The following is a 14,996-nucleotide window of genomic DNA, read 5'->3' as shown; positions in this document are numbered from 1 at the left end:
AACCATAAACACCGCATTTTGTATTTTTCTGCATTAACAAAAACACCAAAAAAACCCTCTTAAAATATACTATATTTTTGGGGTTAGCAGTGGAGAGTAGGCGGCACGGTGGAAGACTGTTAAACACGCCGGCCTCACAGTGCAGAGGGTTAGGGTTGGATTCCAGCTCCGACCTTCCTGTGTGGAGTTTCCATTTTCTCCCCATGCCTGCGTGGGTTTTATCCTTGTACTCCGGTTTCCTCCCACATTCCAAAAACATGTATGGCAAATTAATGGAGCACTGTAAATTGTTCTTAGGTGTGAGTGTGAGTGCAGATAGTTGTTCGTCTATAGTGCCCTGCGGTTGAGTGGCAACCAGTTAAGCGTGTACCCCGCCTACTGCCCGAAGACAGCTGGGATTGGCTCCAGCACGCCCGCAACCCTTGTGAGGAGAAGAAGATTTAAAAATGGATGGTGGAGAGTACTGGGAAGTTGTGGCTAAATGAAAGAAAACATCTACTCATTTTCATATGCAATGTAGTCTATTTGTAATAACAATTACCTTGCTAGGCCCTCATAGCTCAAATTATCTTACATGGGAAAAAGTCAATATGCTATGCAGCCTTCATGTTCATGAAAATATCCACCAGCAGCATCTGCACACAAGAAATGGACCAACAGGATTACAGTTTGCCCAAGGCAGATAGCATTGCTGCAAGGCTGGGTTGTGAGAATAAATACTATGCAGCGAGACTGTGTTGGAGAGAATTTGTCTAAATCCCCTGTGGTGCGTTTGACATTAGATTTCAAGCATTATTTTGGTGTAGTAATCATCGAATACCTTCAACGGTCAAACTGGATTTATTTGTACAGACTTGAATGGCTTTTACACATGCAACTGCACTCGAAACAGCGATTGGTTATTTTCTTCTTTTCATATAACCATCACGACCGGCTCATTTTTTTCTTTGTTTTCTGTGCATTTTGTCAGGCTGTTGCCATTACAAAAAATAAATACAAAAATAAATAGCCTCCAAATAAATACAATATATCGTGATGTCGACCTGTTTCAAGCCTTTCTGCTCGCCGTACCAGGTGACATCGAGCCGGGGGGTGATCAATATGGTGGAGGAGGCTGGCGGTGGGGGTGGAGGCGTGTAGGAGTGGAAGGGAGGGGAAGGAAGGGGTACGTGACGATTTCAGCCGCACTGTTGGTGGAGATCATCGTGAGGAAGGCCCACCGTAGTAATTCTTGAAGATATCTCTGCACTCAAAAAGACGAGAGTTCTACTCGATCGACCACGAAGCGGACAAGTCGAGGCTATTTGTAAATAGGTAGGGAGACCTTTTATATTCGTTAATTGGCTTGCAAGTGGTATTTCTCCGCGTTACTGTTCAGCAGCCACCACCATTTGGAGACGGCTTATAGAATTGGCGTAAAAACATCGAATAAAGTACTTTTGATTCTGGATGCTTTGCTGTTTGTTGCGATTGAAAATGCCCTCAATCGCTAAATAAAATTGCTGCGCGCCATCAAATAATTATTCTGTTGTACAAGCAATGGCGTCCGGTTTAAATTTAAACTGCATGTTCATTTTGTGCGAAAATCGGTCACACTTATGGTGTTACTCCCCATGTACGTGTTAGTACCGCGATGCGTGTAGATATGGCAGTGGTCCCATCCCCCAGTATAAATCTCACCTCCATGAATATGCTGTGCAGTCCTCCAAAAAAAAAAGCCCGGGTTTCCATGCAGGCAGGCATCACCCCAATACTGCCCGTGGCATTACAAGTGAGCAATAATTAATGACCCCTCCACAATTAACCATTTCATTGAAATATTTTCGCTTTGAATATTTAATGCCTGGGGGAGGTTTCTGAAAAGGGCCCTGATGCGTGAGTGAAGACAGAGGCTATTTTTCCCTACAAGCCTGTTGGCCGGACTGCACCTGTCGAGATTCACCACAGGGGGCGGTGCAGCTCCCATTTCCCCAGCTCCTAGTCTGGACCCGCTGCATGTTCCATTGCATATATTGAACTGTTTCATTCTCCTCTTTATCAACATGAGCGTCTTTGCGTGGCTGTGCCCGGTGATTGACTACTACGTGTTGACTTGCACACAGTTGCTCCCCCAAGATGGACGTGTTCATGAAGGGTTTGTCCAAAGCCAAGGAGGGTGTGGCTGTGGCTGCAGAGAAGACCAAGGAAGGAGTTGCTGTGGCGGCCGAGAAGACTAAAGAGGGAGTTATGTTTGTAGGTAAGATGATCCCAAATCTGGGACTGACAACCACTGCAAGCGAAATTGATATACAGCGTGACAAAGAACTATTAGTCACACGGCCTTGTTGTAATTCTGGACCCAATTTTCAATTTAGGTTCAAAACACAGTATGTAAACGTGAATGTAAAAGATGGATCCACTGGCTGGAATGTTGTTACTGCCAAAGTCAATTATTAATTCAACCAGACAAATGATCAATGCCCGTGTCTAAAAGTATGCTGGTCGATCCACTGTGCGATTAATTAAAGAGGTTTTAACAACCAGCTACTAAATAGCGTCAATATCAGTTGTTGCGAGATGTAGTGCACTTAGGTGAGGAGTAGTCGTTGCTGATACGATGCTCTGAATATCCTTATGACCTCTCGCCTCACTTGATAGAACGAAAAGCATGAGATGGGCTGGGGGTGGGGCATCATGTGCCACGTTTGTGCGCTTCATGTGCAGGCAAAGCTAATGAGGGAGCAAAATGAATGTAGAGTATACTGTACATATTGTATGACATACAGTATCTAACACATACAATATTTTGTGACATATATATCTTGTTTCCTACAAGACCACATCACTGCAGATTGCATGTCACAATTCCATCTCACTTATGGTTTCTCATTTTGTAAGTTGCAATGCCCCTATCAGTGGTTACGCATTATTTATTAACGGACATTAGGGTGGCACAATAGCGGAGTGTCCCAAACTACAGGTTTTGTGTGAGTTTTTATTTTATGTTGTGAATTGTCAGAATATTTATTATCATTTTAAAGCAGGAACACACATGTAAAGTACAGTATGCGTCAAAGTTCAGTTGCAAATAGTAACGTGTCAGAAGTGTAACTTGTGTACCCACCTTTTCATTCCATGTAGTTGCTGTAGTGAGAAACAAGCGAGCTAAAATTGGGTGGATGTTTGGGAGATGTGCGGATCAGATACATTGGAGAGAAAACAAAACATACGTTTCCATGTACATTTCTTAGATGCTGACTTCGCCATATTACACTGAGCATCCAGGACAAAAAGACATGTTTTGCACACTGTTTTAGGTTCATTTGTTCACAAAGTCAAAGAAAAAGCTGAAGTTAATCCTTAAAATGCAACCAGCGTCTCCTGAGTGCCCTGGAGGTTTGATTGCTACCTTGTTGAGTGACTAAAAATTGGTCAAGTCCTGCATTACACAGCGTTAGGTATATCTGTATAATCTTGCTTTGCTAGAAAACCCAAAATGGAAATCCCTGGTGGTTGTCACCACTTATATGGTCACACTGTGTAGGTGTATTGTGGAGAAAAAAGTTGTCAGATGTATGCACAATGAGATCTTACCTGAAATCCAATTGCTGTGTGCCTGTCACTCCTCATGAGCAGCAAACATGTCAGGCAGCAGTCAAACTGCATTTTGGCTCTTTTTTAGATCCTGCACAGTTGTCTTGTTATGCACAAATTAGAACACATTTTTGGGGGGCTGTAGTAGTAGTTCTTCCAGCGCAGCCACAGGCTTGTTGTTTTCACATGGATGCATTTCCTCGATTTAGGTTTGCTATGAATCTTCTATTTGTTCGAAAGCTTCATCATTGGGCTTCTCCTTTGCTGGCTTTCAACTGTCCTCAGGGACCAATAATGCATGTGGATGCTACCCAGTTCCAGAGCCCTGTGAGATCACATGCACGACCTTGGTGCACATACGGCAGTAGATTGGCCAAATAGCCCAGTGGAGTAAAGTGCAGATGGATGAGAGTTTCCAAAAGGTCAAACAATTGAACAATGCTGTGGTTGTATTTTAAACAAGCAATAAAGTTGATTAAGTCTCTTGAATTAATTGTTCCCCGGTACCTTTGTATTTGGCCAGTTTGGAGACATGAGCTATGTGGGAGTCTTTACAAATCTATGAAACAAAGCATCACATGCCCCAGTACTTTCACACACAGCTATTAATGACAGGAGTACAACAACCATAAACTCCTGCCGCTAGTTGGAACAAGGTTTTAATGGCCTACCGTGTCACCTCAGGAGCTGTTCATTGTTTCTAATACCAGGTGGCACTGTCATGCATCAGTCTTATCTCATGTTTAAAAATTCTCTCCCATGGTGAAAAACAGTTTAACGCCACGGGCCCTATTTTGTTACGCTGGCACCCTTGTGCTCGGTTGTAAAAACATTTTCGTGACATTGCAGTGGACTAGTTAAGCGTGTTTGTGAATTTGGTAGTCACGCTACACCTGACAGGCCCTTCCTTGTGTGCCCCCTAGCATATCTGCAAATTTGGTTACAAAAAGTCGACAAAATTTTACATTCGCTAAAACCGCATCCAACTCATGGCGTCTGTGGTGTAATGTGATTTTGGTGTATTTGATGGAGCTACAGGCAAAAAAAAAAAATGATGCTGCGTGGACGTGTGGTGGATGCCATGGAATGTCATTCATGAAGATGACAGCAGCTTGGGACAATCCCTCTGAATCATTCTCGAAATCGATTCATTGAATGGATTATATTCATTATCATCTTAAAAATATTGTAATAGCTCCCTGTCATTATTTTCATACCTGGAAACATGATTAGGTGTGCAAGCCATTCTCTGATTGCTCATGCCACAAGCACGCCAACTTCATCATCCACAAGGGGAGAGCTTGCAGTTTCTGTTTACGCAATGGCAAGCATGGCATACTGCACTCCGAATGCCACGATGTTCAGGCTAATGAGGGATGTTGCCACGATTGTTCAGGAAAAGGCTCATTCCATCTCACAACAGTGCAAATGTCCCGTTGCACTCAATTTTTTCTGTGTAAAGTCGAGCAAAATACAAGACGAAAGAAAACTCCACCCTGAAAGAGTTTTTTATTAGTGCACCACATCTTTGGCATATTTCCTGCTTGCCTTTCATGTCTGGGGAGCCGTTTATTCCATTCTGGGTGTTACACAAGCAGAGATGCTTACATTTCTGTGAAAAGTCATCTTTAAACTAAATCCAGTGCTAACATTTTTATACATTGCCCTATTGGCTATCATCATTATGCATCAGGAAATGACAGTCAGCCACGACTGACTGTTTTGGGTTCAGGTTGAGGCTAAGTGATGCAATTTTGGACCAGACAATATAATCATCACATTTACACTTAGCCTTTGCATAAATGTGTCATTCTGTAATGCTGGTGACATGAGCTCGTTATTCTGAGGTGGCCTGGTATAAGCCAGGTAGGCCTTTCGCTCATCTTTAAGAGAATTTTTTTTTCGAGTGGTCAGGAGGAAACCCCCCCAATCCCCCTGGACTGTCGGTTTCAATGGGCCAAATGGATTACAGGCCTAATCCCTCCTGATATGATTCTACACCTTGCTCAAATGTTCAGAAGCATTTTTGACCCTGCTACTGCAGGTTAACCTACTTTAAATGTGTATCCAATGCGACTCCCTGCCAGTTTTAAATTGAGCTACAATATCCATGCTTCTCTTCACAGCTCCTCACAGCTGAGATTGAGAATATTTCAAATGTCTACTGTGATTATCATGTATGTGATGGACTGTTCATCCTCTTGGCTTGTGCATTGCACTACTGCACCATTTCTTTCTCTAAAGTACAAGTGAAATACCTAGCCAGGACCACAAAACAAAGGTGCTTTTACAGTCCAATTAAATGGTTGTCCGTGTATAAACTTTTTCTATTTCTCTTTTTTTTGTAAACCAGGTAACAAAGCCAAAGACAGTGTCGGCACAGGTGAGTTCTTATTTAGAATATTATTCCAGTTGCCCGGATTCGATTCAATACTCTGCTCAAAGCCAAAAAAGAAAGAATTGTGACATGTGCACTGGGAATCTTCATCCTGTGCATATATTTTAACTTTCAAAAAGATTCTCTTCTGAAAGTGCTCTGTGTGTGTGTGTGTGTGTGTGTGTGTGTGTGTGTGTGTGTGTGTGTGCACGCGTGTGCGTGTGTGTGCGCGTGTGCGTGTGTGTGCGCGTGTGTGTGTGTGTGTGCGTGTGTGCGTGTGTGTGTGTGCGCGTGTGTGTGCGTGTGTGCGTGTGTGTTTGTGTGTGTGTGCGTGTGCGTAGTGGCTGAGAAGACCACTGGAGCGATGGAGAACATTGCTGCCGCCACTGGCCTTTTGAAGAAGGATGAATTCCCATCTGACATGAATGTATGTACATTATGCCACCGTTTGCTCTCTACAATATGATGAAACAATGTGCTTTCTGTTGTTTATGAATAATTTTACATTAACAGTAAGATGCTGTTCATGCTGTCGTCACGAGAATTGAAGTCATGCAAGTCTATTGAATTCAGCTGCACTTTTTGCACTGAAGTCGAAAGCGCAATTGAGCACACAAATTGACATAAAAGTATTGTACTGTACTCTCGATGCTCCATATTAATTGGGAGCCTTATTTAGTTGAATGTAAGTGTTACCTCTTAAAGGGGTCTTTTCATCTCTTTTACTAAATCTGAAATGTGCCCTGGTAGACCCATTTACCAAACCACCTGCACAGCAGACATAACATCTGTTAAGCTGACATGTGTTCTACAGTTTAAAAAAAAGGATAGAAGATGCGATGTGCACTGCTGAAGTGAACGCGGCTAACAAGAAAGTCAGCCAGTAGTTGGACAGAATGCTTTTAGATAGGATCTATTTCATGCGGTAAGAACACAGCAGCTGAGTAGTGTCCAAAAAATAGTGCTTAATGTGGTGGAGCTGCCTGAGTAAATAAACACCCACTGCCTATGATATTATTTCTCTGAAGAATAAAATTCTCATTATACGACCTTCTGTCTTCGATTCTGACCCACATCTGGACTCGATTCATGTTCGGGATCATGCTGTTCACCCGAAATGACCTCTCCGTGCGTGAGCTCTGTCACGTATTGACATATTGTTGAGATCTGTAGGGCTGTGAGTGAAACCGTGCTCCTCGACTTTTTCTAAGCCTTCATTCTCACCGTCTGCACTGCCTCGCCAAGATAGTATACCTTACTGGCTTGTTCAGGGCTGTGGGGGAGCAACCCTGCTGCTCATTTTTTGCACCAGGGCAAAATGTTGCGTGCAAACTTCATTCATAGCAGTCACGTCTGCAAATCAGAAGCCCAACATCACGAACGTCTGCACATGGAATGAGATTCCTCATTTCAGACCAACGTAGCAAAAGCAGAAAATGCTCCCTTTATTGTCTTTCAGTTGTATCTGTGTAGTAAGGTAAACACATGCTTATACCAGTGCTGTAAAAGTAAAATAAAGCGTGTAATTATATTTATACGGCACACTGGGAAGTTTTTGTCCCAGTTGCGTCACGAAACATCCAAATTATGAGACCTCTCAGTATGTTGCAGTGCAGTTGTATATTGTAACCAGCAGGATCACGAATGGAACCTTTTACAAAACTGCATCTTTAGCAGACACATTTTCAACTTATCTCTTAGAGGTCATTAGAATCTGCAAGCGTTCCATATAAGGTGACGTTCAAAAAGATAGTTCTTCGGTTTTAACTCGGGGAGTCTCTGCGGTGGCTCCCTCGCAGTGAGATTGAGCACAGAGGATTACGGCCTGTTCTCCGACCTAATTGACTTGATTAGAAGAGGTTTAAAAATAAGAGTGGTGACCCACTAGCTTTGTATTCAGGTCTCATTGTCGCACAGACTTTGATGCGCAAACTCCCGAGAAAGGAAATAGTTGATACTCTGTTAATAATTTATTGTGTCAGCATTAAGATATCCTTTATCCTTTATTTGTCCCGCAATGGGGAAATTACAGAATTCAGAAAGGAAAAACGCTGGGTAGGGAGAGGGAAAAAAAGGTCACTTAAGTGAATACTCCACCTGTATTACCTGTGGTACACCACAGGTAATACACAACAGATTAAAGTTGTTTTCCTGGCATTGGGAGAGGGCTCTTCGGTTTAAGGGAGCCGTGATAAAATGAGTTAATCCCCGCAAAACATTACACACACTTGCATTTAAACAGAACAAATCTGTACTCTCAATTCTGCCACTACAAATATAATGATTTAGAAGTAGACTGTAAACCAGGGGTGGGCAAACTACGGCTCGCGGGCCGGATCCGACCCGTTGGTCTTTTTAATCCGGCCCGCCGAAGATTGGTGCACAATTAATTTGATTGCATTCATTTTGTTTGGACTTGTAATGACAGGTATTTCAACACCAGGTGGCGCAGTTACTTCAAGTTGCAGAGCACATGGAGGGAGGGGAAGACGAAGAAAGAGGGAGAGAGTAATGACCATGGAAGGGAAAGTGATATGTATCTGATTAAACGAAGCGGGTAACAAAGTACGAAACATTCAGTAGTCGGAAAGACTCAATTCTAGGAGACTTTGAAAAACAAGGAAGCGATTCTTACTCAGTCAGATTCTGGCAATTTCCATACTCAGAGTGAATTGCTTGTGGCTCAAGTAAATGGACATTTCATAGAATGGTTTGATTGTTATCATGTTAAAAACTTTCCGCAAACTGGACCGCTAATAAGAGTCGGAGAGCAGTCAAATGTGTAGAGCGTGAACAACACGGGGCTCAGTATACATCCTTGAGGAGAACCGGTGCTGAGTGTGACGGTGGAGGAGAATGTTACATTATTACTGGCATACAAAGACATTAAGATATCCTTTATTTGTCCCACAATGGGGAAATTACAATCAGACTTCAGAAAGGAAAACGCTGGGTGGGGAGAGGGGAAAAAAACATGCTTGAACTATCCTCTTCTGAGGATAATTTAAGTCCAGGATAAAAAAATATTCTTTATCTTTATTTTCTATTTCTGTTTCTAACTTTTCGGCTCTCCACAATATTTTCTGCTTCTCATTTGCCCCCCCCGGGAAAATAATTGCCCACCCCTGTGTAAACTGTCTATCATAATAATTCATGGTCTATTTACTTTATTTTAGCATAATCCAAGCTTATTATACCAAAACAATTTTGTTTGATATATTTGGGACCTTTAACCGAACTACTGATTAATTTATGACTTTTATTTGTTGAAAAAAAATACATGAAATAAGAACATTAAAAAAAAAAAAGATCACATCAAGTCGCAAACGCAATGGGGTGGGGTCGGAATTTATTATTTTCCACATCGTTCATCCCTAAACAATTGTGCAGGTGCACCTCTTCACATGTGTGTTTCTCTGTGCATGTCTTCATAGTACTTCATCTTTTCATCCTTTATATTTGTTTTCTCTCTGTGACATGCAGCCTGAGGAATATGGGCAGGAGGCCATGGAGGGCCAGTCAGAGGGAATGCTGGAGCCAGAAGGAGAGACATATGATGACACCCAGCAGGTGATCAGCTTGCAAACACACACTCGCACTTGTGTATCACACAATGGAGTTCTTTGTATTTTTTTGTTTGCATGTTTTTTTGGAAACACGAAAACATTTAGTTTTACAGTCAGGGGTGAGTCCACTAATTGCCCCGGCCATATTCATCGGCTCCAATATGCACATTTACCTGCACGTACCTTTGTAGCTTGTAGTGCGGAAACATCACTGTTGTCGCTCGCATACACCATTTTAAAACACTTCCGCTTCTGATTCGTTTACAATGCCATCAGTGTGAAAGTGAACAAACAAAATATAGTTTTATGTCAACAGCTCTAATCGCTAGCTGCCCTTACAGGCTGCTGACCGCTAACAACTTCCTCTGCTCCATGCAGGTCATGCGCTAAGGTAATTTAAAGCTGACCTACTTTTTTATAATGTTTTTTTTTAAACAACTGATAGGATGCTTAGGGTGCCCTGTACACTGACACAAAAAAGATATATAAAAACATGCACACAGACACCTTTTTTTTTCATTTCCCCCTATATCTCATGCGGTTGAGTATACAAACGTATACTGCAGGGGTCCCCAACCTTTTTTGCCCCACGAACCGGTTTATGTCAGACACTATTTTCACGGACCGGCATTTAAGGTGTGGCGAATTAATATAACAAAATAATATGGTATGAGCTGCGTGAGCACTGTGGTGTTTTCGAGAGATAATAATAAACACGAGGAGCGTCTAATCTTGCCGCAACACTCTGGTCGCTAGGGTAATGTTTAATGCCTTCAAAATACGATACAACGCAAATTCAATGTGCATGAAAATGTCAACTCACCACAATGCTGAATCAGTGTGAGCCCCGAGCTTGATTTTCTTCAACCGGGCAGTCTCATCTCGGGGTAATAGGAGACAATGACACCTGAAGTGTGTGCTGTATGTCGAGTCGACTTCGTAATTTTGTTTTCGTCGCCGTTGCCGCACAAAACCCCCGCCTCACACGTGTAGCATGTCGGAAATAGCGACAGTGCCATTTTGGCGATCTCAAAGTATTCAGCCATAACTTGAATCCAGAACACCGGCAGAGTTGTTGTCTCAAACGTACTTTTAAGGCCGCCATTACTCATTCAGCAAGCTCCGGCGTTTTGTTTTTAGCGTAATCAGTCACGTGACGGAGAAGTGTGGTTTGATGGTGCGTCAAGAGTGACACAGACGGATGTAACGGAGAATCAGGTAATTTTTCAAAATAAAATATCTTTTCGTATTCCAAAATAAATACAACGGAATTAATGCAAGTTCTTATTGTTGTCCGCGGGGGCACCAATGCCCCGCGGACCGGCGGTTGGGGACCCCTGGTATACCGGAAATGTAGCCTACATGTATAAGTTCACACATGACCACCCACATCTGCCTTGGCACTCAAGCGCAAATGGCACAGACGTCATTGTTTATCATACCACCCGCAGTCAAGTTTTAATGAAATAAAATGCACACATATCAAGAACGTTGCTAAAAACATTCAAAAAACAAGCAGGGAACAATCTAAGTAAGAAGCAACATTTCGCTGATTTTAAATGACTAGATAATGCCTTTTACTTTACCATTGCTTTACTTTAGTGTAATATCTCAGAGTGTACCACAAGCACTGATTCGCTAACTCACAGACATCAGCATATGATCATTTGTCACCAATGGCTGGCGACATTTTAGAGATTGCCAAGAACATATCAAAGAAGCACAATGACACAACAATCTCTTTTTTTTCACACTTCTAAACATGTGTCCCTGCTTGTATTTTGAGTCCATGTGTTGGTATATGTGTGTTGATAAATGCTTGACTTAATACTGTTAACACTTATTTAAATGCATGGCAGAGCATCAACGTGCCTCAATGTAATGTGACCGTGTGGAAACGGCAGTGAGGCAGATTTAAATATCTGTAACACAGAATCATGTTTGTCAAAGTCTTCACCTAGACAAGTGGGCGGCCAGTGGGGTGGTCTGAGAGCATGACGTTGTTCCACCCGTGCATCTACTTCTTCCTGAGTCACGCTGTTTGAATTGATTGTTGATTACAATTATCCTGAGAGGCGTTTATGTTTGAGTTACCTCATTCAGCTGCACATGATGATATTTTAAACACCCTCGAGTGTGACTCACGACACATTGCTGCAAGCTACACTCACAGTTTTGTTCAATTATATCTTTCAAGAAAAAAATATTATTACGGGGTATCTCTTAAAAGGCAAAATGCTCTACTGCAGCTCTTATGTTGCATCCTAACAGATTGCTTGTTTCCTTGTGTTTCCATTGCCCTTTCCTTTCTACCACATTACTGCACCAGTCAGTCAAATGAGCAAAACTGCATTTTTCATCATTCACATTTCTGCCAGGCAGCGGCTCATGCCATCCATGTTCTCTCATTCCTCCTCTTGCGTGTCCTTCCCCTCCCCCATCGCGCTACTCTCAGCAGTGCACACGCTCATGGTCTGCACGGGTGTGGTGATGACGTCCACAGCCATAGTGCATTGTGGGAAACACCAAGGTCTCCTTGCATTGCTGTAAATGTGGATTGTGGTGCAGGAAGAATTTGCTTGAAACCTCGCTGTGGCTGGGTTGATGGAAAACCATTCAGTTAATTTTAATGAAGACCAAGGAGCATCACACATAGGCAGAGCTTGTGAATTTAAGACTGTCTTCTTGTGAGCGGCAGAAGTGAGGCAGTTAAAATGATGCTGTGGATGAGCTCACGACTCGTCCTTGAAGCTGTTTTTTCAGCCTGGTGCTGCCCTCTATAGGCTGCACAGGGACATTGAACTACGTGCGATTTGTGCACTGACGTCATCATTCAGATTTAGACATGCTGGGCCACAAAACCTGTTTGAAACCAATGAGTGGGATTTAATTCGTTGTTCTTCGAAATTATGTCATATTTGGGTGCTTTATTTAGCTGCATAAAGAGCCATTAAAAACTGCAATCCCAAGAATATTGAAATCACCCCTCCCCCAAATCGCATGTGAATGATGAAATATTGTATTGTCATGCTAAATGCCAAAAGGCTAACATGGATCTCATAAGAATGCAATATTGTCTTTATTTTTATTCATTAATTATCCTCTTATATCATGTTTTGATTGATTTTTTTAAATATTGCATTACATTAACATTTTACATTTAATTAAAAAAATTAATAGTTGAATGAATCCTTTCAAATAAAAGTATTTTGTTCCCATGCACATTTCATCATCCCCAAAACGTCTATCTATGGCCATCCTGTCCGATTTCAAGATAAAATGTGGTCCCTGAGCACTAAAGTTTGTCCGCTCCTGAACTAATGGGATGCTGGCGAATTGGAATGCCTTTAACGTCCTTGCTTTTCTCCATGATGCCACGTTGCTCAGAACGTAGCATGCCCATGAAGTCATTTTGTTTTGAAGAATTCTGTGACGTCACTACTTTAATTCTTTTACATTAAGAGCCTGGATCAAAGGAACCAAATCTGATTTTGGTATTGATTTTTGTGGATGCTTGAAAATACTGATCCCAACCTGAAATGGCAGTAAATACAGGATGTTCCAAAAGTCACACGACACACATTAAGCCGATAGTCAAATTCTTGCCAAACGCGACCCAGCATTGCATTGTCAATGGTTGCAACAGCTTCTGTTCTTCGTCCCGTTCTTTTAGCTGGGTATACCCATCCGTTATGAATTTACCATGCCATCTCACTATGGACTTCCTCTCTGGTGGTTCCTTTCCGAATTTTCTGCGAAATGCTTCTTGAACAGCAGTCCACAATTCAGTTTTTGCAAATTCAAGCGCACAAAACACCTTTTCTGGTTGAGTGCCATTAATGGGTCTGAAAAGAAATGAAAAAATCAATAGCCTTATGAAAAACTTAATGGAATTACAGGATCTTTAAAATGGCATGACTTTTATCTTACTACCATTCATAGTTAAGGAGACATGGGGACTTCAAATGTGCCCAACACGGTAGCATACTTGCTTATTACCTTATCGGTCTTGATGCCACATTTTGATTTAGCTATTGTACTAGACCATGATGGCATAATAACTAGACATCTGAGTCTCAACATGTGGCAGTTACATGTCTGTATGAACTTGTGAGATGGTGGCGCGGTAAAATGTGTGTTTACGAAAGTTTGATTCTGGCTGCGGCCTTTCTGTGTGGAGTTTGTTTGTTCTCCCCGTGCATGTGTGGGTTTCCTCCAGATACTGCGGTTTCCTCCCACATTCCAAAAACATGCTTGGCATGTTACTATCCAACCATCCATATTCCGAACCGCTTTATCCTCACTAGGGCCGCAGGGGGTGCTGGAGCCGATCCAAGCTGTATTTGGACAGTAGGCGGGGGACACCCTGAACCGGTTGCCAGCGAATCGGCATGTTAATAGTTCACTCTAAATTGTCCTGAGGTGAGATTGTGAGTATGAATGGTTTGTTTGTCTCCGTGTGCCCTGCGATTGGCTGGCAACCTGTTCAGGGTGATCCTTCTGAGCATGCGCGGATTAGAAAATGGATGGGTCATCTATTAATAAAATTCAAATTACAATCAAGGATACAATTAAGGACAAGTTTTGCTCTTTTGAGTGATGCCACTGCTGTTAAGTTTGACAAATCACACTCCACTGCAAGTCTGTAGCAGTCTGACTCTGATATCATGTTATGACCTCCTTTCTTTTCTTGGAACTCCGAGTCAATGATTGTTTCGGACAATTCATGACACGTCATGTTTGTTCACCCCACAGGAAAGCCAAGACTACGAGCCAGAAGCATAAAAGCATCAGTGTGAGCCACCATTCAACCAGCAGCACAATAATATTTCTAATAAAGGACAAATATTATTCCAATTATTCTCCTGTTTCCCCCAAAAATACCTCTCCAAAAAAGACAAGAATTCCCATTGAAAAATGTTCTTCCTTCAAGACAAATCTTTTATGATTCTATATTGTAAATGTTATTAATGTAATGTGTTGGGTGTCGATATTTATTGAGATGTAGGATCGTCCTTCACTGTCTCATTTCCTTGATTCCCTCCCAATGAAATGAGACCAGAAGCAGGGCTTGTGAATGTGTATTTTGTGTGTATCTGTACTTAGAAATGTGTAATAGATGTTCATCAACTTCCAATGAGTTATTGGGAGCAGAAAAAAGTCCAAGTCCAAGTTGCAAGCAGATGTTAATACAATGATCTCCTCTTTTAATTGTCGACAATGCCTGTTTGTTCTTTTTTTTTTTGGTTTGTTTTTCCAGTTCCTTTTGGAACGTTTTTTGAATGTTTTTAAAAGTGAGAATTAATTTTTTACTCTGTAATTTGTTTCAAATTGCTCGTGAAATCATTCCAGTAAACTGTTGGACATGGACCGTATACATGTTTGTGTGTACTGACAATTTTAACAACTTAAAGTCAATATATTATGTCTTGAAATCATGATGGTTGTCATCTCAAAAATGTGCTTTAAATTGCAGGACT

The 14,996-nt window shown here is 41.8% G+C and overlaps 1 protein-coding gene across 2 annotated transcripts; it reads left to right on the top strand.

The window, feature by feature from the left end:
* Positions 1-1,142: 1,142 nt before the first annotated feature.
* sncb (synuclein, beta) lies at positions 1,143-14,389 on the top strand. 2 transcript variants are annotated; one of them, XM_052076981.1, is made up of 7 exons: positions 1,143-1,314; positions 2,103-2,236; positions 5,927-5,956; positions 6,292-6,377; positions 9,434-9,520; positions 9,858-9,907; positions 14,272-14,389. In XM_052076981.1, the coding sequence occupies exons 2-6, from the start codon at positions 2,116-2,118 to the stop codon at positions 9,870-9,872; spliced, it is 339 nt and encodes a 112-aa protein (XP_051932941.1). In that variant the 5' UTR covers positions 1,143-1,314; positions 2,103-2,115; the 3' UTR covers positions 9,873-9,907; positions 14,272-14,389. The 2 variants fall into 2 exon arrangements, with proteins under 2 accessions (XP_051932941.1, XP_051932932.1); XM_052076972.1 differs by lacking the exon at positions 9,858-9,907 and having other exon boundaries at positions 1,145-1,314.
* The last annotated feature ends 607 nt before the right edge of the window (positions 14,390-14,996 follow it).

Source organism: Hippocampus zosterae, chromosome 1 (genome assembly GCF_025434085.1).
Source record: "Hippocampus zosterae strain Florida chromosome 1, ASM2543408v3, whole genome shotgun sequence".
Taxonomy (NCBI): Eukaryota; Metazoa; Chordata; class Actinopteri; order Syngnathiformes; family Syngnathidae; genus Hippocampus; species Hippocampus zosterae.
The sequence above is the reverse complement of the archived record's forward strand: the minus strand, read 5'-3'. Positions and strand labels throughout refer to the sequence as shown.

Coding starts and splice junctions, on each gene's coding strand:
- sncb (XM_052076972.1), top strand. CDS start 2,116: ATGGACGTGTTCATGAAGGGTTTGTCCAAAGCCAAGGAGGGTGTGGCT. Junction 6,378..9,433: donor AATTCCCATCTGACATGAAT/GTATGTACATTA, acceptor TGTGACATGCAG/CCTGAGGAATATGGGCAGGA. Junction 9,521..14,271: donor CATATGATGACACCCAGCAG/GTGATCAGCTTG, acceptor TTCACCCCACAG/GAAAGCCAAGACTACGAGCC.